The 27,620-nt window shown below is 42.5% G+C and overlaps 3 protein-coding genes across 5 annotated transcripts in view; 1 reads left to right on the forward strand and 2 right to left on the reverse strand.

The window, feature by feature from the left end:
- Positions 1 to 11,691, reverse strand: part of LOC139006778 (protein POLR1D) — a 53,974-nt gene extending 42,283 nt beyond the window's left edge. The window contains exon 1 of the mRNA XM_070409424.1: positions 11,609 to 11,691. Coding sequence (XP_070265525.1) covers positions 11,609 to 11,634 — 26 coding nt within the window. The 5' untranslated portion in view covers positions 11,635 to 11,691. The remainder of the gene's footprint in view (positions 1 to 11,608) is intronic.
- Positions 9,970 to 11,691, reverse strand: LOC139006776 (DNA-directed RNA polymerases I and III subunit RPAC2). Its single transcript, XM_070409423.1, has 2 exons — positions 11,609 to 11,691; positions 9,970 to 10,718 (listed from the first exon to the last, which is right to left on the reverse strand). Exons 1-2 carry the CDS (start codon positions 11,632 to 11,634, stop codon positions 10,343 to 10,345), a joined length of 402 nt encoding a protein of 133 aa, XP_070265524.1. The 5' UTR covers positions 11,635 to 11,691; the 3' UTR covers positions 9,970 to 10,342.
- A 1,259-nt stretch (positions 11,692 to 12,950) lies between these two features.
- LNX2 (ligand of numb-protein X 2) overlaps positions 12,951 to 27,620 on the forward strand; it is an 80,961-nt gene continuing 66,291 nt past the window's right edge. For 2 of the 3 annotated variants that reach the window (XM_070409416.1, XM_070409421.1), the window contains exon 1: positions 12,951 to 13,146. The gene's annotated coding sequence lies outside the window, so the exon portion shown is untranslated. Of the gene's footprint in view, positions 13,147 to 20,567; positions 20,669 to 27,620 lie in introns of all 3 variants that reach the window. The other variant, XM_070409415.1, reaches the window with a different exon arrangement.

A 27,620-nucleotide genomic window follows, 5' to 3' on the forward strand; every position in this document is an offset into this window, starting at 1 on the left:
TAACAACCTGGACATGAAATGGGCCTCGGAAGGGTTGGGAATAGAGGTGGGGGTGGTGTGCAGCCTTGTAGGACTAAGCCTATAACCTGTGAGGTCTGTGCTATCTCTAGGCAGACAGTGTCAGAATTAATTGCTGTGGAAAACACGCACTGGAGGCTTTTACCTTTTATCAGGCCATACAAAGACTAGAATTTCTGACAGTTTTCTACCAAAGCAAGGGAAAGTACATTTTCAAAGCAAAATAAAACCTAAGCAAGCATACATCAGTTAACCCTATTAGATTTATTTTTTGAAATGTTATTGACCCAAATCTGAAACCATGCAGTAGGTATAATGTAGAGCAGGTGCTCACAAAACCAACCGTGGCCGCATTGAGAGGGGGAATTTCCCACTAATGTGAGATATACTCACTTACAGCCAAATTTGGGCTTTCCAGATCCAAGTCCTGCCTTCTTAGATGTGTACACACAACATGCCCAACTTTTCTTGGCTCACTGATTTCTCTGGATTCATGGACCACCTAACAGATGGATCCATCTGTAAGGTCCACTAGGTCCCCACTGTGCAGTCTACTTCTCTGGCACTCTGTCTTTGCCACTCTATCTTTGTCATGACTACCTAAAGAACTCCTAGTCTGTCTCCTCCCTGACAGTCCCAGTCTGTTGTTATTTATATGTGATAGACTATGGAGCAAAAGACATACAACCACAAATTTGTGTTTTTTAACTCCAAAATTTATAGAATAGTTATTTCAGCCACTCAAATTCAAATTTAGTTTAGGATATTCAGTGGGGGAAAAAATACTATTCATTTATTGATAAGTATTTTCTTGAGCGTCTACTATGGGTCAGGCACTGTTCCTGGGGCTGTAGATACTGTCATATGGTGTTGGGGGAGGGGCTACAATTTTAAACAAGGTGAAAGAGTTAGAAAGAAATGACACATGTATTCACAGTTCTTTGGTCCAACCTGATTGTAAACTACAAAGGCAGAAACCAAATAAGATTCACCTTTGCATGCCTAGTACCTGGGACACAGCAGGACTTCAAAAACAGCTGTTGAAATAAAATACATATAGTCTACATTTTTTTCCAAAGCAATGCTACTTATAATTTTTTGACATCAATTTATCAAAACAGCAGGTCATGAAATAAATGTATTATTTGGCATTGACAAAACAGCAAACCTTAGAGTCAAATCATTTGAATTCCTCCTCATGGTCCCCAAAACAATAACTCTACAACTTTTGCCCCACTGGAATTCTGCGGGGACCAGAGTCCAAGGATAATCTTATCACTGTTTCATATTGTTGCTGCTGTAAAACAAAAATGTCCTTTTTTCAACTTCAAGTGGGAGATATGTTACCCTTTATTGTAGACTAGTAAGAGCAAAGGTAACAAATGTAGCATGGGACAAAGGTGGTAGGGATGGCAGTATCTAAGGCTCTTGGGGAGAGAGAAGACATAAATGAAACGATTCCGAAGTATAACTACCTTTATCAAAGCTCTTTGATGCTTATCACCTCAGCTCTCACATGGAAGCCACAGGAGAGGCATGCTTCCCTGCCTCACTCAAGAATTTTTTCTTCTTCTCAAAGCTTGTTAACTGTGGTGGCTGAGTATGCAAGTGTTATGTGATGAGTGTACAAACTAATGTCATGAAATACCATCAGTCCTCTGCAGTCTGTCCTCCGTTGCAGCAGTCATACCAACACTGACATTTAGTCATGTATGCATTCTCCTTCACTGAATAAATACTAATGATACCCTGCTCTATGCCTGGTAGGGTTTTTAAGTACTAGGGATACACAGGCAAACAGGGATGAAGCCCTTGCCCTCAGGGAGCCTATATTTAAATGAGCCAGACAACATATAATACATACATACATACATATATATATATATATATATATATATATATATATATATAACTAGAGGCCCAGTGCACAAATTCATGAACAGTGGGGTCTCTCAGCCTGGCCTGCGGGATTGGACCGAAACTGGATCTCCGACATTCCCCGAGGGGTCCCAGATTGTAAGAGGGCACAGGCCAGGCTGAGGGACCCCACTGGTGCATGATCAGGGCTGGGGAGGGACGCGGGAGGTTGGTCAGCCGGGGAGGGACTCGCGAGGGCTCCAGGGCATGTCCAGCCCATCTAGCTCAGTCCTGATTGGCCTGACCCCAGCAGCAAGCTAATCTACTGGTCGGAGGGTCTGTCCCCTGGTGGTCAATGCATGTCATAGTGAGTGGTTGAGCGGCCTTAGCATATCATTAGCTTTGATTGGTGGAATGGCTGACTGGATGACAAGACACCTAGCATATTAGGCTTTTATTATATAAGATATCAGTTAATGATGAGTACTATAAAGGAATGAAGGTCAGGGATAGAAAATGGTAGAGGGCCCAGAAGTCGTGTCTTAGAGGTTGAGTGTCGACCTATGAACCAGGAAGTCATGGTTCCATTCCAGTCAGGACACATGCTCGGGTTGCAGGGCTTGATCACTAGTTGGGGGTGTTGCAGGAGGCAGCTGATCAATGATTCTCTCTCATCATTGATGTTTCCCTCTCTCTTCCTCTCTGACATCAATAAAAATGTATTTCAAAAAAAGAAAGAAAATGGTGGAGGTTTATATGTAGGCACACATGCTATTTTAGAGAAGGCAAGTATGGTCAGCTTCCAAGAAGGTCCTAAGGATCCTCTCCTCCTGATATGGGCACCCTTGTAAAATTCACCCTCAGTGTGGGCTGGACCTATTGAGTCACTTGTAACAAACAGAATACAGCAGAAGTCATGAGCTATCCTTCTGAGACTAGGATATAAAAAGACTGTGGCTTCCATCTTTAGCTCTCTCCCTTTCCTGGATCGCTTGATCTTGGGGAAGCCAAATGCCATGGCATGAAGCAGTCCCATGTGAATGAGCTTGGAAGTAAAATATCCCCCATTCAAGTCTTGAGATGATTGCAGCCCATATGACACGTTGATTACAGCCTTGTGAAAGACCAAGTCACAATCACCCAGCCAAGCTCCAACCAGATTCCTTATCCACAGAAACTATGAGAAATGTTTGTTGTTGTTTTTTCAGCCACTAAGCTGTAAGACAATTTGTAATACAACAATAAATAACTAATACGGTGGTCAAGGATGGTCTCTCGGAGTAAATGGGAAAGTCTCTGATATGGAACAAGCGAGGCACACTTAAAAGTAAGAAGGCCAGTATGACAGCCAGTCACAGGTGATAACATGGGCAGAGACCAGTTGGAGCAAGCAAGCCTTGAGGACTGCTGCGGATAATGAGGCATAACCAGTACTATGAAGGCTACTATTCCAACTACCACGAACTGGCTTAAACAATAACCAATATAATAACAATAATAGCAATAGCTAATATTTGCACATTATATATACAGTACTTAGGCATTGTGCTAAGTGCTTTATTTCACTTAGTCTTCACAATAACCCTATAAAATAGGTATTACTAACCCAATTTTACAGATAAGAAAACTGAGGCTCATAAAGATTAAGTTACTCTCCCACATTCACAAGTTAGGAATGTGAAAGATAGATCTTCTGACTTCAGAGGCCTTATCCTTCATCTCTACACAGTACTATCTTGAAAGAGAGGCCCTTAGAAAGCCTCTTTCACCCTTGAAAAAGAAAACAGACAAACAAAACCCAAACTGTTTAAACCAACTAGTTCAGTCTTTGTCTGATTAGATGCTCCCGGCAGTTTGATTTTCTCTTGGAGCCCTTTTACTAGCATTGGTTGAGGTATTATGTACAATTTTTTTGAGGTTTGACCCAGGTCAGCATGATAAATTTAGAAATTCAAATAGGCAACTTTTCTTTTTGACATATATTAAGTGCCTTAATTAACAAATATAGAATTTACAGAGGATTAGTATGATTAGATAAAATATTAATATATCCCATTTTCTGCAATTTTATACTTAGCTGACCTAGCTTGAGTCCTGGCTTCCAATAAATATTCAGATATTTCAGTACCAAACCAGGTATCTATCTGCTGTAGAACTTGCTTTTCCTTCCGGTTTAACCTTTGTCTTGAATCTTGGGAAATATTATAAATGTTCCATCAGAATCTTAATTTCTTTGTGAAAGAGGAGAAACACAATCCATTTATCTTTTATTTTTATTTATATCCTATTAATAGGAATGTTATTTTAAACTATTTTTCTGAAAAGCAATGGTGTTGGCATACTGATAACATTCCATATTGGGGTTCACAAATTTATATTATAGTGCTGCGTGGGCTAGAGACAAAAAAATAACAGGTTACTAAAGTTTTTTGTTTTCAAGTTTTCACCTAAAAGCCATCTTGTTCGACAGAATTAATGATATAACAATAGCTAACATTGATTGAGAGTATGCTATATGGGACCGATAATATCCTATATCCAGCAGAAATGATGGGCTGAATAATAGTTATAGCATCCCAATCTTACTGACGAAGGCACAAAGAGGTCAAACAGCTTGTCCAAGGACATATAGCTAAAGTCTAGAGCCAAGATCCAAGCAGTATGATTTCAATAGTGCAACCTCTTAGTTCCTACACTATACTGCCTCAGTTATTTAGCCTGAAAAGATATGCAGGATCACAAGCCCACCAACTTCTGATTCTAAGAAAGATACGCTTTTCTCAAAAATACAAAAAAAGTCCCATTAAAATAAATTCAACTCCCCTAATACATATATATATATATATATACTAGCCAATTCAAAACTCCTACACAATATCCTAGTGTCCCAGACATTAACTTAATATTCTTTTCTATAATTAGGTAAAAACATACAAATTAAAAATGTGATATAAATCTAGGTACTAATAAAACCCACACAGACACAATGCTGTAAGTTTTTCTTTAAAAAGGTTCATAATTTTGCTTTTTCTATGGTAAATAATCTAAGTTCATCTTTTAGAAAATTCTGAGCATATTCTTCTTTATGCTTGGTCTCTGTTATTTCTGTTCAAATGTCACCTCTTCAGAAAGGCCTTCCTTAACTATTCGTCTCTCAGTGCCCTCTCACCCCCATCATTCTTTTACTTCCCATTTATACCACTACCTTAAATTACATTATATATTTATGCACTTATTTATATTAGAAAATAAACTGCATGTAGGCAACTTGTTCCTTGCTACATTCTTAAATGTGCCTGAATATATATGTACTCACTAATATTTATGGATTGAATAAGATGAATGAAATGTTCTGAGAAGAGCAACTTGGTGAAGGCAGACAGCTCTAAGAGTCTGTCAGTTTACTGCCCTGACTGCCTCCTCCTATTCCCCATCTTCACATCTGTAGTCCTGGATTAAAGTTCTTGTCTAAGATGTAAATTCTTCTAACAAGGGTGAGAGAAGGAGGTAAGAGTGGTTGCTCCCATTAGCAAGGACAGGCTGGGAACAAGATGGTCTATCCTGCATTCTGGTTTGGGTCTTGAGGGGGTGGTAGGAAAATAAAGGGGTCAATGACATGGGTATGAGACCATTTTCAACCCTATACAGAATTTTCAACCTTATACAGAATCTGTCTCCAAGTTATTTTAATTCTTTTTTAGCTTTTTGGTATTCATCCTTTTACTTCCATTCCTATAACTCGGCCTTATATTACATTTGGACTGTTACATATGCCCAACTCACTGCTGTCTCCCAATGTTTCCTTTTACTCATCCATTATGCACAGGTGTGGGGTGAAAATCAAAACCTTTATGGCATTCTCTAGCTCAAGAGTCTTTAATGGCTCATTTACACTGGGAGACAGGGAACTATCTCCAGTGCCTAGCACAGTGGCTGGCTGAGGGGGTATTCATGAAACAATCACTGCTTCAATAGTGTCTCTCACTGATACCATTCTATGTTCAGCACATAATACTCTACACTGAACATTAGGGCACTTCATCATAAATGCAATCTGTTTTCTTTTTCATATGTACAACTGTCTTCTCTCCAAAACCACATAGAGCTTTTTAGGACAGACTCATATCTCTTATCTGCACCATTTCTCAGGACTGTGCCATGACTATGTACATATTTGTTGCATAGAGATCCACTAATTTAGGTTTGGAAGAAATTTCATGATGGAAAAAAAATACAAACCATCCATTAACCAAACTGGGATAGTTTGTAAAGTTTCAAATAGCAAACAAACAAAACAACATTAAAAACTTGAGCTCAAAAGATTTGGGATCTTTATAAGTATTTGAAAGTACACTAGTGGACTCGAGTAAACTTCCTAGTTGGAGGGATATTACAAAGATTATCTTTGATTCTAAAATTATGCTAACCAAAATTGATGACTTTTGTCTAGTGATCTGGAGCTAACTACAATCTCTCTTTTTAAAAATCTTCTCTCAAGGATATTTTTTCCATTGATTTTTAGAGAGAGTGGAAGGGAGAAAGAGATAGAGAAACATCAATGTGAGACAGACACATTGATTGGTTGCCTCCTGAACATGCTCCAACCAGTGTGGGGAACAAACCCACAATACGGGTACAGGTACAGCATGCATGCCCTGGACCAGGAATCGAACCTGAGATCCTTCTGTCCACTGTCTGATGCGCTAACCACTGAGAAAAACTGGCCAGAGCATAGCTACAATCTTAATAACTTGTTCAAGGGAAACAAAATGGTGGGCCATAGAACTTGATATGGTTTCCTGAAATACAAGACACTCTTTGGGTCAGAATGGTACTGAATGAACTTTTTATATAGACACTTTATCTCTACAGATTCTGTAGGCACCTGTGTGTTATACCAACTAATTAGAGCATTTAGATATTATAGCTATATGCAATTTATAATTTGTAAAGTGCTTTGAAAAATGGAAAGTGCTAGGTAAGCAAATTATTATATACTAGTGGCCCAGTGCATGGATTCATGCATATTGAAAGTAAATTAATTAGAAGAAATATTTTAATATCACTATTCGCCCTTTCTCTATAATAGAAGTGTGAGGAATCAGGCTCCCTCCTCTCTGGTTCTGGCGTGCATCACCTGAGAACCACTGCTGTGAAGTCACCACCGCAGCTGGGCAGTTCCTGCGTTGAGCGTTTGCCCCCTGGTGGTCAGTAGGCATCATACCTACCGGCTGGTCGGATGGTCACTTAGCCTTTTATTATCCTATATAACAAAAGGCTAATATGCAAATTGACCAAACAGTGGAACGACCGGTTGCTATGACACGCACTGACCACCAGGGGGCAGACGCTCAATGCAGGAGCTGCCCCCTGGTGGTTAGTGCGCTCCCACAGGGGGAGTGCCGCTCAGCCAGAAGCCAGGCTCATGGCTGGCGAGCACAGCAGTGGTGGCAGGAGTCTCTCCCGTCTCTGTGGCAGCGCGAAGGATGTCTGACTGACAGCTTAGGCCCAGAGCGGGCCTAAGCCATCAGTTGGACATCCCCCAAGGGCTCCCAGACTTCGAGAGGGCGCAAGCCAGGCTGAGGACCACCCCCACCCCACCCCAGGGAACGAATTTTGTGCACCGGGCCTCTAGTTATATACTAAAAGCCTTTGGTATGTAATCATTTTAATAATTATCTCTTACTATCACCCTAGGAAAATACTCTCTATCCTTACCCCATGACTTTTATCTTTCCTCATCCCTGCTGCCACTTAAATATAGCTCCCCAATGTCCTGTGGTATATTTTCTTTACTGGAAAACCCAAATGAAGTCCTTCTTCTGTACAATGATTATTAATGTCTAGTCTTCTTAGGCACTAAAGTAATGCTGCCCACTGCTCACCAACCTCCCTGTTAAATTCAATAAACATGTTTTCCATTCTCATGTTCAACTCATTCAACATCAATATCCCTCTGTGAGAGCCTTGGCTTCCACAACTCCACTTTCGACAGAATTTCCTGCTACCTCACTGGCTTTTCCTTTTTTACCCAAATTTTAAATGCCAAGCATGCCCAGGACTTGGGCTTGGGCCCTCTTCTTCCCACACTCAAGCTTTTATGGATTTGCATCATCTTTATGGCAAGAACTCACTAGGTAAATCTCTAGCTCAGCCATGGGCAAACTACGGCCCGGGGGCTGGATCCGGCCCGTTTGAAATGAATAAAACTAAAAATGTTTACTTTGAATTTATATTAGTTCACACAAACACTCCATTCATGCTTTTGTTCCGGCCCTCCGTCCAGTTTAAGAACCCATTGTGGCCCTTGAGTCAAAAAGTTTGCCCACCCCTGCTCTAGGTTCATTAGATCTCTTTCACAGCTTCTAAACTCACATATCTACTATCTACCATGTTCAGAATGGAACTTTTGAGTTTAATCATCTTCTCCACCTCCGAACCTATTTTCCCTCTTAAGCTTCCCATTTCAGTAATTTGGCCCCAAATCTAGGTAGAAGTTATCTTTCTACATCCAATTCCTGAGGTCTACCAATTCTGTACAAATTTGGTTCAAAAATACGTCTTCAATCTACCCGCTTTTCTCTATCACTAGGTTACTGCCCTCCCAGGCCACACCAAAGTTTCTGCTTCTACTCTGGCCTCTGTACAAATTCATTTCCTCACTTTTGTAATCAAAGAATTCAGAGGTCATTCCTGTTGTACTAACACCCAACTCCTTACTACCCCAGCTCTTCTTCCCATTGAACCCATAGGATAGGCCCTTGTCCTCCTTACTTACCACACTACAGATATATAAATCTTCTTTCAATACATTTAACCCCTCAAAACACCAGTTTTCAGCTTCTGGACTTTTGCACATACTATTCCCCCAGAATGCATTTTCTCTCCTTTTTGCACAGCTAGTTCCTTCTGTTCTGTAATTTCTGGAAGATCTTCACTGACTTCCACACCTAAAGTAGAATCTCCTCTCATGTTCTCTCCCCCCCCCCCCCCCCCGCCCCCCGCCCCCCCAAATACAATGTAAAATTTTTTTACTCCTTTTATAATGTATACTTCATAAGACCTGTGTCTCATCCACTAGCATATCTATCCTAGGACCTTGTATATGCTAGCTAGGTGATCAATAAAAACAAAATATATTTATCTAAAGAAGTTGCATATAGAAAATGCAGATTCTGTGGCACGTCAGTAGAAGAGGTCTGATATGAGTGAATAAAAGGCTACATATACATGGATTCATCTGGTATTTACTAATGGTCCACTATCTATTAGGCATTGTGCTACAAGTTGGTATAATGGTAGACAACATAAGCACTAACAATCACATAGTAAATCCAAGACCAGGAAACAGAGTATAATGAAAGCACAGGCAAGTACCCAAACTAGGATGGGGAGTCTTACATCTAAGTTCTTACCTACACTACAGTATGGCAGAAGTAAGAATCCTCCAGGAAGAGGGAACAATGCATAGAGTACTGGGGTGTGGGGTGCTCAGGTTCAAAGGTTGACAGACATTTAGGGTAAATTATGAATCAAGTTGGTGTAGGATAGATATGAATCAAGTTTGAGGAGATAAACAGGACAGCTCTTAGATGTGATTCACTAATATCTTATTTTAAAAAAATCATTTTGGCCACATGGAATTTTCTTTCTTCCTGTCCTTACTTTCTTTCAAATACTGCTTCTTTTATGTAACCATGGGCTATCCTTAAGATACCTAAGGACTGAAAAAGTTATCTGGTCATCCCAGTAATCTCCTTCTCTAATAGAATTAAACTCTCTTGACCTATTTAGGTCAAAATAAAGCAGTAAACTGGTATCTATCCTATAAATATTATGATGGAGCTTGATACTACCTAAAATTCAATTCTATGTGAAACCAGAAGTCTCAGTTTTTTCAAATTATTCCCCACCCTTACCCAATCTACCAATCACAGCAAAGGAAGAATTTTCTTATAAATTGCTAAAATACATGAAGCAAGAAGCCAAGTTCTCCCCCCCGCTACTTCCATCTTTCTTTCCTGCTTTCCCCCTCCCAGACCCACCCCCCCCAAAAAAAATTAGAGTCTATCTGGGGTCATGCTTTACTGCACATCTCCCTCTCCCCCAATCACAGCCATGAATGCTTATTTCTTTTAATTCCCTTTAAAAAAAGTCCTTGTTTAGGCCCCTGCTTTTCTCATAGTTTCCTCACTTTCCATGTTGGCTCAATTAATAAACAAAAACCCCCAAAATAGTCAACCTTTAGGACCAAGGAACAGAAACCACTCAAATTAGTTTAAAGAGGGAATTTATTAGAATACAAAGGTTCTTGCAGGGATTCCCACAGCTGTAATGAGTTAATAGCTAGAATCACACCTTTCTGAAGAGCAGATCATGTTGTAATCATAAACTTCTATTTCTGGGTTTTGCAAGATCACGAAGAAAATATCCCAGAGGATGTTCCTCCCTCTATAGTGCACAAGGACTAGAATGTGGATTCATTTCTGCTTGCTTTTTGGTCCTTATATTCCTTTATGCTGGCCTCGAACTTGTCAAGCACATGTTGGCAGACATTCATGAGCTCATTCAGGCCTCTCTGAAATGGCTCAACAGCTGGAAGAGCACCTCGAGTCTGAATTCGTAAATTAATTTTACTCTCTGAAGGATGGGTTGTAGTGTAACCACAAAATTCCACTTCCGGGTTCTTCATGATCATGTAACGAAGAGAATTTCCTAGGGTATGGTCCTCCTCGTGCAAAACAAATGTCACACAGTGTCTATCTGTTCCAGCTGCCTGGACCATTTCCAGAGCTGTCTTCCTCTCGCCTTCAGCCATTGAGGTCTTCAATCCAGACATTTTTCTACATACATATTTTTTATAAAAATGAGATCATACTGAATATGGTTTTGTAACTAGCTTTTTTTTTTCATTTACTATATCACAATTGCAACACATTAATACTCGATGCACTCCAACTACATAAAACTATTAACATTAGCCCTTTATTTTCCTGCCTCCACGTATTTTATCAATAAATACCTAATTTATTGCCTCCAGTTTCTCCCTACTCCATTCGACCATCTACACGGCCACAGGGGAGTTTTCTTAAAACACAAACTTAAATGTTTGCTAAAATATTCTTTTGCTAGAATCACAAGAAAGGATAGGTTTAGAATAGGGTAGCCTATTCTAGAGCACGGAAAGGGAGTTGAAAGGCGTAGAGAAACACAGATTATTTTAAGATTAGAGGCTACAGATGATGACCGTGCAGGCCCAACTATGGCTTCCATTTGGAGGAGGTAAGGAAGCTAGCTCGGGAAGTCTGAGAAGAGTCCATCAGGCAGGAGGGAGAAAGAGAACTCGGAGCAGAGGAGGGAGCTGGGCCACAGCACCGGGACGGAGGCCCGGCGTGTGGTTTCACACGTTGGCCGATTGACTCCGGCTGTTCTAACCCGGGACGGGCAGTCTGGGGATTCCTCACAACTTGCCTCCCTCCTTGGTCTCTAGTGTTATGAGCGTTTCTACTCAAACACATCCCTGACTCCTCTCCTCTTTTCCCAATCGGAGCCCTCTCTCCCGCCCAGGCGCCCATTCCTCCCTCTCTCGTCCCCGCCCTTCCCAGTCGGGCCTGGACGCAGAGGCCGAGGCCCCGGCCGGCCGCGGGCCCCTCCTGGGCCGCTGGCTCCGGGGCCGGGAGCGGCCCGCTCCTCCCGCCCCCTCCGCCCGCCCGCCCGCCTCCTCGGCCGTTACCTCTCCAGCTCTTGGTCCTCTTCCATCGCGGAGACGGCTTCCGGGGTGTTCAGGTGCAGCTGGCGGTCGGGACGCTCTGCCCCATATCGCGAAGCGTGCGAGAGAAGCAGGAAGGAACAACCGACCGACGGAGGAGCGGAAGGCGGAAGGAGGGGGGAGGAGCCTCGGCAGCGCCCCAGGCCCCGCCCACACTCGCCCGCGGCGCGAGGAGGGCGGGGCCGGGCCCCAGCGGGTCCCTGGAGCTTCTGGAGCGAGTCCAGCCGCAGAGCTAGCGGGGCAGGTGGGGTCGGGCTCCCGCCCCACCCGAGGCCGAGACGGCCCTGTGGGCGCTGGAGCTCAGCCCCTGGCGCCCTACCCCAGGTGTGGGCGAAGGGGGCGCGGCCCGCCTGCCTCCCCCAAATCACCTTCCCACTTAGGGCCCAAATCCGGCTTCTTTTTGACTTGCTGCTGGACCCACGGGGGACGGTGTTACTCTCGCGCAGGACCCCAGCCCCTGGGGGGCTTTCATGGAACGTCAGGCTTAAACTATAGTTGATAACACATCTTAATAAATTTCCCAGTAGAATAGGGTAGGGTCAAGAAGACGGTAGTTGTCCGACCGAGGATCTTTACACATCTCAGCTGGGTCAAAGGACAAGCGTTTGTCTTGCTCTCTTGGGGGGAAAGTGAGAGTTTGGAAGGAAACTTTCCCCTCCCCTCCGTTCTCTCCTAGGATCTGTTCTACCCCTGGAGTACGTGCTCCCTCGCCTGGGACTTCCTTTCCCCTTTCCCCTTTCGGCTTCTTCAACCTCTTCACCTTTGTTCAGGTTTCCCCTCCCCCGCCTTGGCAACCTTTCCAGCCAGACTCGCTCTCCGTCCCCTCAGTTATTCTTCACCAACAGTCTTCCCTTCCTCGCTCTCCTGCCCCCCTCGCCCTCCTCCTCCTTCCGGCCAACCCCTGTCCCTACCACCCTACCCCAGCTGTCCTTTCGCCCAGCACACCTACGTTCCTGCCTCCTGTGCCACCTGTTCTTCCTGAATGCCCCTAGACAGTCACTGCCTCCTCGCGCTACCCAGTGCCCCTCGCGGCCCTCGGATAGTCCGGAGCCCGTCTTAAACCAGGTAATCCGGAGAACCCGGGCGAGAGCGGGTGGGGGAGGGTAGGCGGCGCGGGGCGCAGCGGGCTCACTCTAACTCGGGAGTGACGGCTCTGGCCGGACCCGCCCCCTGAGCCCTCGGATAGGCGGATGCTCTCTCTGTCCCGCCCTCTCCCGCCCTGTTCTGCCGCCAATTGGTCCAGGTGCGTGTCGGGTTGGGCGGCGGGGCCCTGGCGTTTTCCCCCGGGAAGGCAGCAGGGGCGGTTGAGGAGTGAAGTCTTAGCCAGAGTTTGCTTCTTGCCAGGAAATCTGCAGCGGCCGCGGCGGCGGTGGCGGCAGCGATTCCCGGCCGAGCGGAGGCCGCCTCGCTCCAGGCTCCCTCAGCGGGCCGAGGAGAGCGGAGCGGGCTCTGGGCTGCGGCGCCCGGAGCCGGTGCGCGCCCGGGACAGCCGCGCTTCCCCAGTGAGTAACTTTGTCTGGACCGCGTCGCTCCGCGCACTCCCGTCGGGTCCCGGGCTGCCGCCTCAGGTGCGGGCGTCGGTGGGGTGTTGGGGCGGCGCTGCGCCGGGGAGGCGGCCGGAGCGGCGCCGCAGCGGTCCTCCACCGCTCCCCTCCTCTCTCGTCCCGGCCGCGGGGCAGCGTGGACCCGTGCGGGGCTGGCCGCGCCTGTCCAGGGCGGGAGGGACCAGCTGCCCTGCGCCCCGTGCCCGCCGCCCGGCAGGCGCCTGGGAGAGGCGGGCGGCCCCCGGCTGTTTCCATTTGGTGGTTCTGGCGGCGGTGTTGCTGATCTTTGCGCCCTTTGCTTCTTTAGGGAGGGGAGAGATGGGGATGAGTTCTTATTTCCTGCGTGTATGTTGTCATGAGTCAGAGTGGGACTGACTGCCTCACATTGGGTCTTGTCCCCCTGCAAAGGAATAGGAAGAGACCATATCCTCCATCCCAGCCTGTTGCCTGTAAATCTATGTTTTTTTTCTTAAAAAAAAACCGCCACAAACTTTATTGTTGAAAGTATTACAGATATTCCCTTTCCCCCCATTAACTCCCTCCACCTCTCACCCGCCCCCCTCCAGGCCATCTATTGTTTGTGTCCATGGGTTATGCATATATGCATATAAGTTCTTTGGTTAGTTTCTTCCAATCTTCCCCTCTTCCCTCAGAATCCCCAGTCGGTTCCATGCTTCTGTGTCTCTGGATCTGTTTTGTTCATCAGTTTATTTTATTCATTAGAAACCACATATGAGTGAGATCATGTGATACTTGTCTTTCTCTGCCTGGGTTATTTCGCTTAGCATGACACTCTCCAGTCCCTCCGTGCTGTCTCAAAGGTTAAGAGATCCTTTTGTTTTTGTATTTACAGGTGCGTAATATTCCATGGAGTAAATGTACCACAACTTTTTTATCCACTCATCTACTGTTGGGCATTTAGGCTGTTTCCAGATCTTAGCTATTTTAGATTGTGCTGCTCTGAACATAGGGGTGCATATATTCTTTCTGATTGGTGTTTCTGGTTTCTTAGGAAATATTACCAGAAGTGGGATCACAGGGTCAAATGCGGTTCCATTTTTAATTTTTTGAGGAAACTCCATACTGTTTTCCATAGTGGCTGCACCAGTCTGCATTCCCACCAGCAGTGTACTCGGGTTCCCTTTTCTCCACATCCTTGCCAGCACTTGTCATTTGTTGATCTGTTGATAGTAGCCATTCTGTCACCTTACTCTTTAGGCAGGAGAAAGTGGTAGAGAGATTTAACATCTTCCACATCAGGAGGAGGGGATTTCAAAATACGGAGCTCGATTTGGAAGCAGTTGCACACAAAGCACCATTCAGGAAATGCATCGCTCGCTCTGCAAAGCTTTATGCCCTGCTTTGGCTAAGGACTTTTGACTTATGTGTGCTGTTTCTTCTGATATTTCAGTTTACATATAATGCTATGAATCAAGACATCATATCTGCCAGGAGCTACTGTACATGGACTGGGCTTAACTGTATAGATGTTTCTTTTTAAATCACAGAAACCAGAAATGAGGTTGAGTGAAAAGCAATGATGAGCTCTGGTATAGGGGAACTGCCTGCACTTTAAAAATTTCCCGTTCTTGCTGAGTGGTACTTATTTGTAAACTGGCTTTCATTTCCAGGACAGATTTTGGTTTTTATTTTTTCTTGAATGTACTGTGACACAGCACTGATGAAGTTGGACCTCAGTAGTTCAATTTTATTTACTTTAATTGTTTTGATTCCTATCTCCATGCCCCTTTAAAAAATGGACTTTGATCTAGTATTCTTTTTGGCCTGTCAAAGCTGAATAACAAAGTTTTGCCTTTTTAATTTTTTTAAATTGATTTCAGAGAGGAAGGGGGAGAGAGAGAGAGAGATAGAAACATCAAGGATGAGAGAGATTCATTGATTGGCTGCCTTCTGCACGTCTCCCCCCTGGCAGGGAGGGTCAGGGTTGGGGTGGGGGGAGGATCAAGCCCACAACCCAGGCATGTGCCCTTGGCTGGAATCAAACCTGGAACTCTTTAGTCCACAGGCTGACGCTCTATCCACTGAGCCAAACCAGCTAGGGCAAAGTTTTGCCTTTTTAGTTTGTCCAAGTCACACATGTGAGTTTTCCCATAGGGGTAAAATGTAGACCAAAGTAGAATCACACTACTTTTAATTTGGCCCACTTGTGTGTTAACATTCCTAATTCTGTATCTTGTTCCTCTCCTTTCCTCATCAAGTTAGATATTTTTCATTATTTATTCATTCAGCAAATGGTAGAGTGCCTACTGCATGCCAGGCATTGATGGCAGGAGTCAGCTTTTGCTATAGTCTCATTTGGAAGCTGATCCATACCTCTATTTCACTGGCTGCCTGAAAGTAATTTGAGCAAAGTGCTGTGGGAACTTAAGAGGAAGCATTTCTGCTTGGAGTTTGTTAGGGAAGGCCTCACATAGTCAAAATCCCACTTCAGATTGATGTGGAATTTTGACAGGTACATTGTGAGCAGAGGGACTAACATATAGGGTGTTGCATTATGAGATCTGCATGTAGTTAATCCGGTTGAAGCACACAGGGTCTGAGGTTGGTGCGGTAGTCAGGGGCTGGTGTATTACTCATTTCAGAGCCCTTAGCACTTTGTCTTGCTCACAGCAGGCACTCAAATATTTACTGAACTGAATTGAACAGAAACAGGAAGGATTTTGTCTGCCAAATTAAGAAAATTGGACCAGGAGAATGTCATAATGACATTTGCATTCCAGAAAGATATCTGCAGCAGTGGAGAATAGTGAGGTCCAGATGGGGGTTAGGGAGACACAATAGGAGCTGTTACACTATAGGTGGTAAGTGCTCAGGGCTTCTCGATTCATAATTGTCTGGGTTTGAATCTGGCTGTGTCACTCACTATGTACCCTCTTTTTTTTCCTTAGATTCTTCATTTCATAGGGTTTGGGGGATGAAACTTGGAAAAACATCTGTATTACTTAGAATAATACGTGGCACGTGGTTAGAACTTGGTAAATGTGAGTTACTTTGTGTGCAGGCAGTGGAAGTACAAATGATTTGTCTTTTAGGAGGTATAATTGGTTGGATTAGGTAAGTGACTGGTATGATTAATGAGAGAGGGATGATTCCTAGGTTTTTTGACTGGAGGCATTGGAGTGTACTGGTTAAGCTTGCTGTGGAATCAGAATAAGGGTTAAATTCTATTACTTACCCTCAGAATTACCATCCTGACTGAGTGTTGGTTTCCTAATGTTTCAGAAATGATCATAGTCCCTGTCTAGTAGGTTTCGAAGATCAAATGAAATTAAGCACATAATGCCCTTGGCAGAGTACCTAGTACATTACAAGTGCTCAATAAATATTAGTTGTTTCTTTAGTGATGACGACATTAATGAGCTAATGGAATGTTAGACGATATGTGAAAGAGCAGTTAAAAACAATTGGTGGTAGGAGTGGGGAAGGGAAGATAAATTAGTTTTGGACCAACCTAGTCAGCTGCTAATGGATGGTTGAGATGTCTGTGATGAAGTTGTTGGACAGATGTATCCAACAGGAGCTAGGAAAGAATGGAAAGAAAAAGTAAAGCCTTTGTGGGTTTGGTACGCTTTCTGGAAGATTTGGGTAAAAGGAAGTCAGAGAAGTAGTTTATGCTATAGCAATACCATGAGTGTTGATGTTGAATATTAGGCATCTCTAAAATCTTTTAAGTACATTTGGCCACCATCACAGGGGAACTCCAGGCTCATATAATCTGATTGGTTCTATGCCTTTCTCCCTTCTTTCTCTCCTTTCTGATTGCCCCCCAAAAATCCAAATTTTTTATTTTATTTTATTAGGCAGAGACACTTTTCTCTGCATATGGGGCAAAGGTTCGCTCCAGGCCCACCTTTCCACATCACAATCCAGGTTTCTAGAAGAATCAAAGGTCTCATTTTATAGGTTCCATTCTACTTAGAAAGCTGTGCTGGTTGAAAAAAAAAAAGTGTGTACGTATGTACGATATATTTGTGCACATAGATACAAATATATCTTATATATACAACTATGTATGTATATATTAGTGCGATAGGGAGAAACAGACTTGTTTAGGGATATTGCTTCCTGCAGAGTTGAACTGACAATAGCTGTGTCATAACTTTGTCCTCTCTTGGGTATTAGCAAAACTCCAGAGTGGAGTCTCTGGTGTCTTGATAAGAAAAGCTGAAAAGAAAGAAGCAGAAGTGTTGTGGGCAGAGAGGGTTAAGCACACTTCACACCTTTATCTTTCCAGGCTCGAGACTTAGGACTATTACTTCTGGCAATCAGAATCCATCAATGGAAAAATTATGTAGTGGAAAAATGATTTTTTCTCAAAATTAGACTGGGTAGGAGAAATGAGAAATAGAAACATGCAGAAAATAGGCAATAGTAAAAGTATAAGTATATACAATATATAAGTATACTATTATGTGTAATATACATATATGCTTATATGTATAGTATACTGTAAACAGTGTTGTCCACTTAAAAACATACCACTTTCATATGTAAAACAAATGGAGTTTTAATTTTTGTATTTATTAAAATGATAATCTTTGAGTTCTTTTAAATAACAAATTGCCTTGGGAACCCTAGTACACTGCTGGTGGGAATGCAGATTGGTGCAGCCATTATGGAAAACAGTATAGTTTCCTCAAAAAAATTAAATATGGAACTGCCATTTGACCCTGTGATCCCACTTTTAGGAATATATCCTAAGAAACCTGAAATACAAATCAGAAAGAATGTCTGCACCCCTATGTTCATAGCAGCACAATTACAATAGCTAAGATCTGGAAAAGCCCAAGAGCCCATCAGTAGATGAGTGGATAAAAAAGCTGTGGTACATTTATACCATGGAATACTATGCAGCAATACAAAAGAATCTCTTACCCTTTGAGACAGCATGGAGGGACCTGGAGAGTATCATGCTAAGTGAAATAAGTCAGTCAGAGAAAGACAAGTATCACATGATCTCACTCACACTTGAAATCGAAGTAACAAAATAAACTGTGATGAATGGAGTGGATCCAGAAACATGGGAGCATGGAACAGAGTGGGGAATCTGGGAGGGGAGCTGGGGGAGGGTGGGTGGGTGGAAGGTAATCAACCAAGGACCTTATATGCATACTAGAGGCCCAGTACACGAATTCCTGCATGGGTGGGATCTGGCCAGCCTGCCCCGATGGGGGCCGATCGGGGGCGGGGCTGGTCAGGGAGAGGGGCCGTGGGAGGTTGGCCAGCCAGCCTCGCCCCTGATCTGGGGGGGCAATGGAGGTGGGGGGCCTGGGAGAGGGGACGCCCCCCATTGGGCCTGTTGGCCGGCCACAGTGCGGTCGCTGGTCCTTCTGGCATTCCTGTTGCTTGTCTTTTATGTATATAGATATGCATGGCCCTAGGACACAGACAGTGGGGTGGTGAGATCCTGGGGCAGGGAACAGAGGCAGGCTGGAGGGAGTCAATGGGGGAAAAAAGACATGTAATACTTTCAATAATAAAGAATTATTTAAAAAACAAAAAAACAAATTGCTGTAAAATATGTAATAGGGGCCACTGCAAAAAATGTTTATAACCAAGTTATGAGGACCTATGTCTTATGTAAAACAAAATGTGCTTGGCTATAATAAAGCTTCCAAAGGATCTATTGGCCATTACTTTATTTTTAGTTAAAAGCAAAGCTAGTCTAGGAAATATTGATACCCCTATCACCTACTCCCTCCCCCCAAATTGGGATTAGGCAACCAATCTGAAAAATTAATCCTTTATCAGAATTCTTAATACTGTTCAGTTAAACTGCATAAATAATTGTTGAACAAGTAAAGTGGAGTCCTTCGCTTATACATTATTTCTTTATTGTATTGTGGCCATTACCACTTCCTCGTGAGCTTAATGCTTGAACTTTGACTTTCAATGTAATTATATTCATGGAATACCTAAGCATCCATGATGTGATCAACCCTGGGCTATGTGGAACACAAAAGATTTGTCCCTGCCCTTGTAGAACTTGAAATCTTAAAAACATTCAGTCAAAGAGTTAAGCATTTGCAATAGGGTGACTAATACACTTGATTTCTAGTACCTTAGCTCTTCAACTCCAGTGACCTTCACTTCTGCTATATTTTAACATTCCCCAAAATTTTCCACAATAGAAATCTTAAAATTATATACCCTGCTCTGTGACTATATCCTCCTATCCATCTAGCTCTCTCACACCCACACTTTATATTACAACACCCTTCCTTTTGACAAAGACATCTTGCCAGTCCCTTATTGCATTCCACCTCCTGTTACCTGTTGTATTTACATTTATTGGCCTTGAGTTATTCCCTGTCCAATTTGAATTCGTTGTTAAGCACTTTCACTGCTACCTTTGCCTCTCTTGAACTTGTTTTTGTGCTGTGCCTGCCAGAAAACATCCCTGATTAACTCTGCTTCTCCTGCTTCTTTTCTGAGGTGCTTTCGTAGCACCATTAAAAGGCCAGATCTTCGCCCTGGCCGGTGTGGTTCAGTTGGTTGAACATCTTCCAGTGCACTAAGAGGTCACCAGGTCAGGGCACATGACAGGTTGTGGGCTCTCTCCCTAGTAGGGGATGTGGAGGAGGCAGCTGATCCATGTTACTCTCTCTCATAGGTGTTTCTATTTCCCTCTCCCTCTCTCTCTAACATCAATAAAAACATATTTAAAAAAAGAAAAGGCCAGACATTTAATGTAGATAATTGGCTCTGAAACAACCAACCATTCCCCTATTCCCCTCAGTCAACTAGTGCTAAGAATACTGGAGTATCCTTATAGAGCTTACAATCTAGAGGAGATAGACATTCATCGAATATTAGCACACATTATAGTTACAAAACATGGTAAGTGCTTTGAAGCAATAGTATGGGGCAATGTTGTCCAGTAATAGTTGCTAGCACATGTGGCTATTGAAATGTGTCTCATCCCAACTGAGTTGTGCTATAAGTGTAAAATACACACCAGATTTTGTAGACTTTATATCCCCAAAAGGTAAAATATCTCAATAATTTTTATATATGAAGTGATAATATTCTGGATATATTAAGTAAAACAAAATGTTAAAAATCATTCAGTAGTTTTATTTTTTAAAATATGACTACTAGCCTGGCCAGCATGACTCAGTAGTTGAGCATTGACCTATGAGCCAGGAGGTCATAGTTCAATCCAGCCAGGGCACATACTCAGATTGTGGTCTTGATCCCCAGTGTGGGGCGTGCAGGAGGCAGCTGATCAATGATTCTCTCTCATCATTGATGTTTCTCTCCCTTCCTCTCTGAAATCAGTAAAAATATATATTTTAAAATATGGCTATTAGAACAATTAAAATGACATGCGGCTCACATTCTATTTCTGTTGACAGTGCTGGCATAGGTTGTTGTCCACGGAGCAGGGCGTCACTGAAGCCTTCCCTGAGGAAGTTGTGTTTGAACAGATCTATCTGTCTGAGGAGGTGTTGAACAGGTAAATCCTCCTCAGAGGAAGCAGTCAGAAGTGGATAGCACTTTGAGGGAGGGTGAGAAGCTGGTGGGAGAGAGCTGGGAGAGATTGGCCAGGGAGGTAGATAGTGCCAGATCATATAGGCCTTTTTGGCCCTAATAAGGATTTTGTTCTTCATCACTCATAGATTATTTCAAACCTTCATCATTTACAGACTCTTTTATCCAACCCTCACTTCTTCTACAGTAATCTGGTCGATTCATGATCTGGTTTGACTTCTCAGATTTCTGTCCCTCCCCTTCTTAACTTACCTACCAGTATTATCAGTTTCAGATCTGTTGAAGTCTAGCTTATCCACATGTGCCCTTGATCTATCTCATCCTTCAAAGTCTCTTTCAGGAGAGGCTTCATTAATTAATTTCCTTCTGTATTTAATCCCTTTCTCCTCACTGGCTTTTTCATATTAGTCTATAAGTACTTTCCAGTCCAATGACCTTGCTGTACCCTCAAGTTACAAAATATTTTTAAATTTAGTATTTATATTATTTAAAACAGTTTATTAAAGCTGTATTAATAGGTAATCAATATAAAAGTATTAATAAGATATTTGACTTTTTCATATTAAGTATTTGAATCTGGTTATATTTTATACTTATAGCATATCTCAGTACAGGTGCTAAATTGTCAGTGGTTAAAGTAAAAAGAGTCTTATCAAAATAATTTAACAGAAAAATATTTTTCACTGCTCCAGGTTCTTTGTTTAAATGCTTTTTAAAAATTTCTTTATTGATTAAACTATTACATATGGGTCCTTATCCCCCACCATTGCTCTTCCCACCCCTACCCCCCATCCAGGTTCTTTTTGTTGTGGTAAAAAAGCATGTAACATAGAATTTACCATCTTAACTATTTTTAAGTATATAGCTCAGTGGTGTTAAGTATATTCACATTGTTGTGCAGCAAATCTCCAGAACTTCCTCATCTTGCAAAACTGAAATTCTGTACCTACTAAACAACAATCCCATTTCTCCTTCCCCTTAGTCCCTGGTATCCACCATTCTACTTTCTATTTCTATGGATTTGATTAATTTAGATATAAGTGAAATCATACAGTATTTGTCTTTTTATGTCTGGCTATTTCACTTAGTGTGATGGCCTCAAGGTTTATCTATGTTGTAGCATGTGACAGGATTTATTTCCTTTGTAAGGCTGAATAATATTCCATTGTATTTATACATTGGAATACACATTTTGTTTATCCATTCATCTCTCAATGAACATTTGGATTGCTTCCACCTCATGGCTATTGTGAATAGTGCTGCTGTGAACATAGGTGTGGAAATCTCTTTGGGAACCTGCTTGAAATTCTTTCCATTCTATACCGAGAAGTGCTTTTGCTGGATCATATGGTAGTTCTTTTTTAAATTTCTTGAGAACCTCTATATTGTTGTCCATGGCAGCTGCATATTTTATAATCTCACTAACAGTGCATAAGTGTTCCAATTTATCTACATTCTTATAAACACTTGTTATTTCCTGTTGTTGTTTTTCTTTACAGTAGCCATCCTAACAGGTTTGAGGTGATATCTCATTGTAGTTTTGATTTGGATTTATCTGATGATTACTGATGTTGAGCATCTCCTCATTATGCTTGTAGGCCATTTATATATCATCTTTGGAGAATTTCTCAGTTGTTGGCATATTTTGAAATTGCGTTATTTGATTTTTGTTGTGGATTCATAGGAGTCATTTATATACTAGAGGCCTGGTGCATGAAATTTGTGCATGGGTGTGGTCCCTAGGCCAGTGTGAGCGTCTGGTGTGGAAGGGCAGGTCCTAGCTGACCTCTGGGCCCTGGGCAGCAACTGGGCCCCCATGTGCCCCCCTCCGCCTGAGTCCGGTGCCTGAGTCCCCACGTGGAAATGCGGTGAGCGCAGCCGGACGCTGCAGGCCAGGACACAGCATGGGCCTCTGGGCTGCTCAGTAGCGCCACATGGAAGGTGAATGGGCAGCGCACTCTCTCCCATTTGCCCTTGCAGAACGGCTCCTGTGCGAACCCATGGGAAGCCCAACTGGCCCTTGCTGTCCCGGTGGCTGCAGCCCAGCTCACCTGGAAGAGGCTGCATGGATTCAGGGCGGACTCCTCACGGGCACCCGTCACCTGAGTGTGGGCTCTTCCCCAGCACTTGAGCCCTGGTGTCCTGAGGGAGGGTAGCAGGGGGAATGAGAGTGAGCTTGGTGGACACCCCACATTCTCACCGCACCTCTGTCCCCGTCACCCCTGCCCCCAGGTAGCCGGCGAGAGATCGCAGACCCCCACCCCCCAGGCACTGCCCTGGGAGGTTCGTTGCTGCCACCCACCCGCAGTTCCCCATCCCAGCCTGGGGCTTAGTCCCAGTCAGGTGAGCAGGGCCTGCCGACCGCTGGTTGCCATCTGTGGGCGATTGGTTGGGGCCAGGACCCCCGCCACGCTCCCTCAACACCTGGGAGCCAGGCAGTCACCCTGCCCACTGCTGCTGGTGATTGGGCCCCTCACTCACACCTGCCTTGGCCTGGCACTGTCCATTCACCTGCTCCACGGTCCCGCTCTTGTTGGGGCCATTGGGCCAGCAGCACCTCCACTGCTGCCCGCTGCCAGTGCCGTGTCACCGACGCCCACCAAGTTCCACTCTGCCCCCTGGTGGTCAGCGCATGTCATAGTGAGCAGTCGAACTCCTGGTTGAACTCCTGGTCAAGGGGACAATTTGCATATTAGACTTTTATTATATAGAATTCTGGATATGAACCCCTTATCAGACATACTATTTACAAGTATTTTTTCCCATTTGCACTGTCTTGATTGTGTCCTTTGATGTGAAGTTTTAAGTTTGATATAGTCCAATTTGTCTATTTTTGCTTTTGTTACCTATGCTTTTGGTGTCATATCTTTGCTAAATCCAATGTCATAAAGCTTTACCTCTATCTTTTCTTCTAGGAGTTTTGTAGTTTCAGGTCCTATGTTTAGGTCTTTAATCAATTTGGGTCCGTTTTTTAATATGGTGTAAGGTAAAGGTGCAAACAAAATATTTTGAACATACTTCTGAGACCTTGCTTATAAGAAACAAAAGGGAAAGATCTGAAATATATAGAACAGTTTTAATTTGGAAGGATTGAGAATAGTGATTAGGCTAGGACACACTTCTCAAATGGTGCTGAGTGGGATATTCTAGTGTGAATTTCTCTTTCCTTTTTGTTTCTTAGAGTTGTGAGACACCAATATGGGAGCAGTCAATAGTCTGGGGCTAGCCGAAGATAAAAAATAAAATGCTTGGGAAGAAGCCAGGTATCAGAGTGCACGTGATTGCATCCTTTGCCTCTACTACTAAATATGTATTCCTTGTGGTCAGTAGTTGCCATGTATCCCTTTTAAGACTGTTCTGTCAAGGCCATTTAATAAGATTTCAAAAGTATCCATAGCAATTAGAACTTATATGAAATATTTATTAACCTCATTAATTTCCCTTATTTTAGGCTTTGTGCTTTCATTATAGATGAGATATATTAATTGATACTTCAGTAGACTATTTTCAGAGTTTGTTAAAAATAGATACAGTTTTTCTGGATCTCTGACCTACTCTTTTTCCAGCTATATAGAGTACATTTGTCAGCACATTTGAATTTATCTATCCTTTGATGATATATAATCAATAACAATTAGACTTTTCAGGATTTATTCTGAGTCTGGAATTTTTTTTGGTAGCTATTTACAGAAAGGGCTAAAATTTTTTTAATGAATCCATTTTGCAGGATACAGAAAGATGATAAAGTCTACGTATTCTTTTTTTCTCTTTTAATCCTCACCCAAGGATATTTTTTCCATTGGTTTTCAGACAGAGTGGAAGGAGGGAGGAGGAGGGGAGAGAGAGAGAGAGAGAGAAACATCATCAATTGATTGCCTCCATGAGCCTGGTCAAAGTACATGCCCTTGATCAGGAATCAAACCCGAGACCCTTCAGTCCACAGGCTGACACTCTAACCATTGAGCAACTGGCCAGGGCAAATCTGTGTCTTCTTAAATATCAAGTTGGTTCAAACAAATCAACTTTCTTTTATTCTTTTTTTTTTAACAAGCCAATTTTCAACTACTGTATATTTTATTAACTTTTTCCCTTATATTATAAAGTTGCTCAGATTATAGCCTTTCTAAAGGAGACAATGTGACTGAATTTTCTTTACTTACAGTTTGGTTTTGCCAGAAGCAGTAAGTTAAACTTGGTGCTGGAAGAAAGGAAAATGGGCCATTAAAAGTAGTTCTTCAGCCAAAACTGGTTTGGCTCAGTGGATAGAGCGTCGGCCTGTGGACTGAAAGGTCCCAGGTTCGATTCCGGTCAAGGGCATGAACCTGGGTTGCGGGCACATCCCCAGTAGGAGATGTGCAGGAGGCAGCTGATCAATGTTTCTCTCTCATCGATGTTTCTAGCTCTCTATCTCTCTCCCTTCCTCTCTGTAAAAAATCAATAAAATATATATTTTTTAAAAAAGTAGTTCTTCAAATATTTATTCACAGTACAGTATTCTTTTTTTAAAATATATCTTTATTGATTTCAGAGAGGAAGAGAGGAGAGTGATAGAAACATCAATGATGAGAGAATCATTGATTGGCTGCCTCCCACATGCCCCGCTGTGGGGATCAAGCCCACAACCCTGGCATGTGCCCTGACCAATAATTAAACTGTGACCTCCTGGTTCACAGGTCAGTGCGCAACCACTGAGCCATGCCAGCTGGGTCACAATACAGTATTCTTTATGTCTTCATAAAGAATTACTCTTTTTTGGTTACTGGACCTTTTGAAAAGAAAATAATCCTACATAATAAAAGCCTAATATGCAAATTGTTCGACTGGGAGTTTGATCAGGAGTTCGACCGCTCACTATGGTGTGCACTGACCACCAGGGGGTGGTGTGGAACATGGCAGATGTCGGCAACGCGGCGCTGGCAGCGGGTGGCAGTGGAGGTGCTGCTGGCCCCAATGGGCCCTGACGAGAGTGGGACCACAGTGGGATGGTGGAGCAGGTGAGGGGGCGGCACCAGGCCACAGTGGAATGCCAGGCGGGGCTGCGAGGCTGGGGGTGCAAGCTGGGGCTGCGAGCCTAGGGGTGTGAGCTGGGGCCCAATCCCTGCAGGCCACCCTGAGGGACCCCCACCCTTGCACGAATTCGTACACTGGGCCTCTAGTTTTGTTAATAAAAAACAAAGAATTATTCTCTATGTATACAAGGATTTATCGAAGGATAGCTTTCTGGAAGATAAAGCCTAGTCTTCTTCAAAATAATTCAATTTTAAAATAATTACATCTCTGTTTTAAAGAGTATTTTTCTATTTGATAATTTCTAGGAAGCAAGTAACACAGCCATCTGATTTGCTTTATTACATACATTATCAAGTACATGAGAGCATAATGGTACATGTGGTATTTTTTAATATCAGAATTTTTTAAATTATGGAAATAATACATGCTAAATAATAGAAAATTCAGGAAATCCTAAACTATGCAAAGAAAGTAAAAATTACAAATAGTCCTACCAGTTATAATTTTTTATTTTTTATTTATTTATTTATTTATTTTTAACTGGTAAATAAAAAAATGTTTAATATTGCAAAATGACCACACCAGCCAATTACATTGAGAATAACCGCTGCTGACAACCAGCTTCAATGCATGCCTTCCCTCCATTTCACGTTAATCACATAATCTGAAACAGTGGGAAGCAGGGGTTCCAACGGGGTAAAGGCATGCTCCATATCGGATGGCTGGGCTACAATGTCGGGTGGAGCCACCGCCGGCGGAGCGCAGGCTGCGGAGCGAGGGCATCGACGCAGTTATAATTTTTTTAAAATAATTCACTTATTCAATAAATATTTGACTATCTACTCTACTGTGTACCATCCTAGATATTTGGGATATGAAAATGATGTAGAAGTTCTTGTTCTCAGAAAATGAGATGTCAAGATTCCAGTTTCATTACAACTACTATATTTCAAAACAAATATTATATTTAAATGATAGAACTTAAGCATAGAGAGTCTGTGACAAGGCAAAAGTTTATTATTATTATAAGTTATAAGTAAAGAATATTCTCATGTGAAAACAAATTTCAGCATTTTTGTGATTGTGCGGGTCCTGAGATAGCTAAGTACAGGATTATGTATCTTTTTTCTTTACTGAATATTTACTGTTTGTCAATAATGTGATAGACACAGTTTATATGGTAAAAATATAGCAATGAACTAGATTAAATGGATCCCTGTTCTTAGGGAGTTTACATGCTGGGAGGCAGTAGCAGAGATAAACATTAAACAAGTTAGCCAATTAATAAAGTCTAATGGCCAATACCTGGAAGAAAATAAGATGATATGGTCAGATCTCAAGTCTGTTATGGTGATTAAATCTACAGCTGGTCACCAGAGTTCCTTTCAGCTATTAATAATTTGTTTTCTTCACCAGGGAAATTTTTAACTAATCCTGGCCAAAAGAACACCCAGTGTCATCTTTGTTTCTTGCCCTTTTGTACTCTCTTTTGGAGATTTCTTGTTCAATGAAGAAATAATAAAAGTAGGCAGGAATTAAGAGAAGCAAGGCATATGGAAAATCATTTTGGCTTTTCATGAAGCAGGGAGTTTGTTAAGTTTGTACCAACTTGAGTTTATACCTATCAGTATCCCCAAAATACCCAAAATATTCACTCTTTGTATGTTCTGAATTAAGAAAAATAAAACCCTACCAGGTCTTAGGAGAGGAAACAAGGGAAAATAATTTTATTAATCCTTGTGCAATTTTCAGGTGTTGTTGTTTTTTTTAATTTCTCACATCTGTTTAAATAAATACCACCTATTGTTACCTTATTAAAAAAACTCCTGATTTGATAGTCTTTACAATAGATGTGTAAGACTTGTGTCCTGCTTTCTTTAGTACATAAGAATTTGGAGTGTGACCCC

Source organism: Myotis yumanensis, unplaced genomic scaffold (genome assembly GCF_028538775.1).
Source record: "Myotis yumanensis isolate MYYU_CA2020_CCGP unplaced genomic scaffold, mMyoYum1.0.hap1 SCAF_3, whole genome shotgun sequence".
NCBI lineage: Eukaryota > Metazoa > Chordata > Mammalia > Chiroptera > Vespertilionidae > Myotis > Myotis yumanensis.

Bases quoted from the DNA above. Each gene is read 5' to 3' on its own strand.
- LOC139006776 (XM_070409423.1), bottom strand. From the start codon at position 11,634: ATGGAAGAGGACCAAGAGCTGGAGAG. The intron at 10,719-11,608 runs GTAACGGCCGAG...ATATGTATGTAG, and splicing joins GAGGACCAAGAGCTGGAGAG to AAAAATGTCTGGATTGAAGA.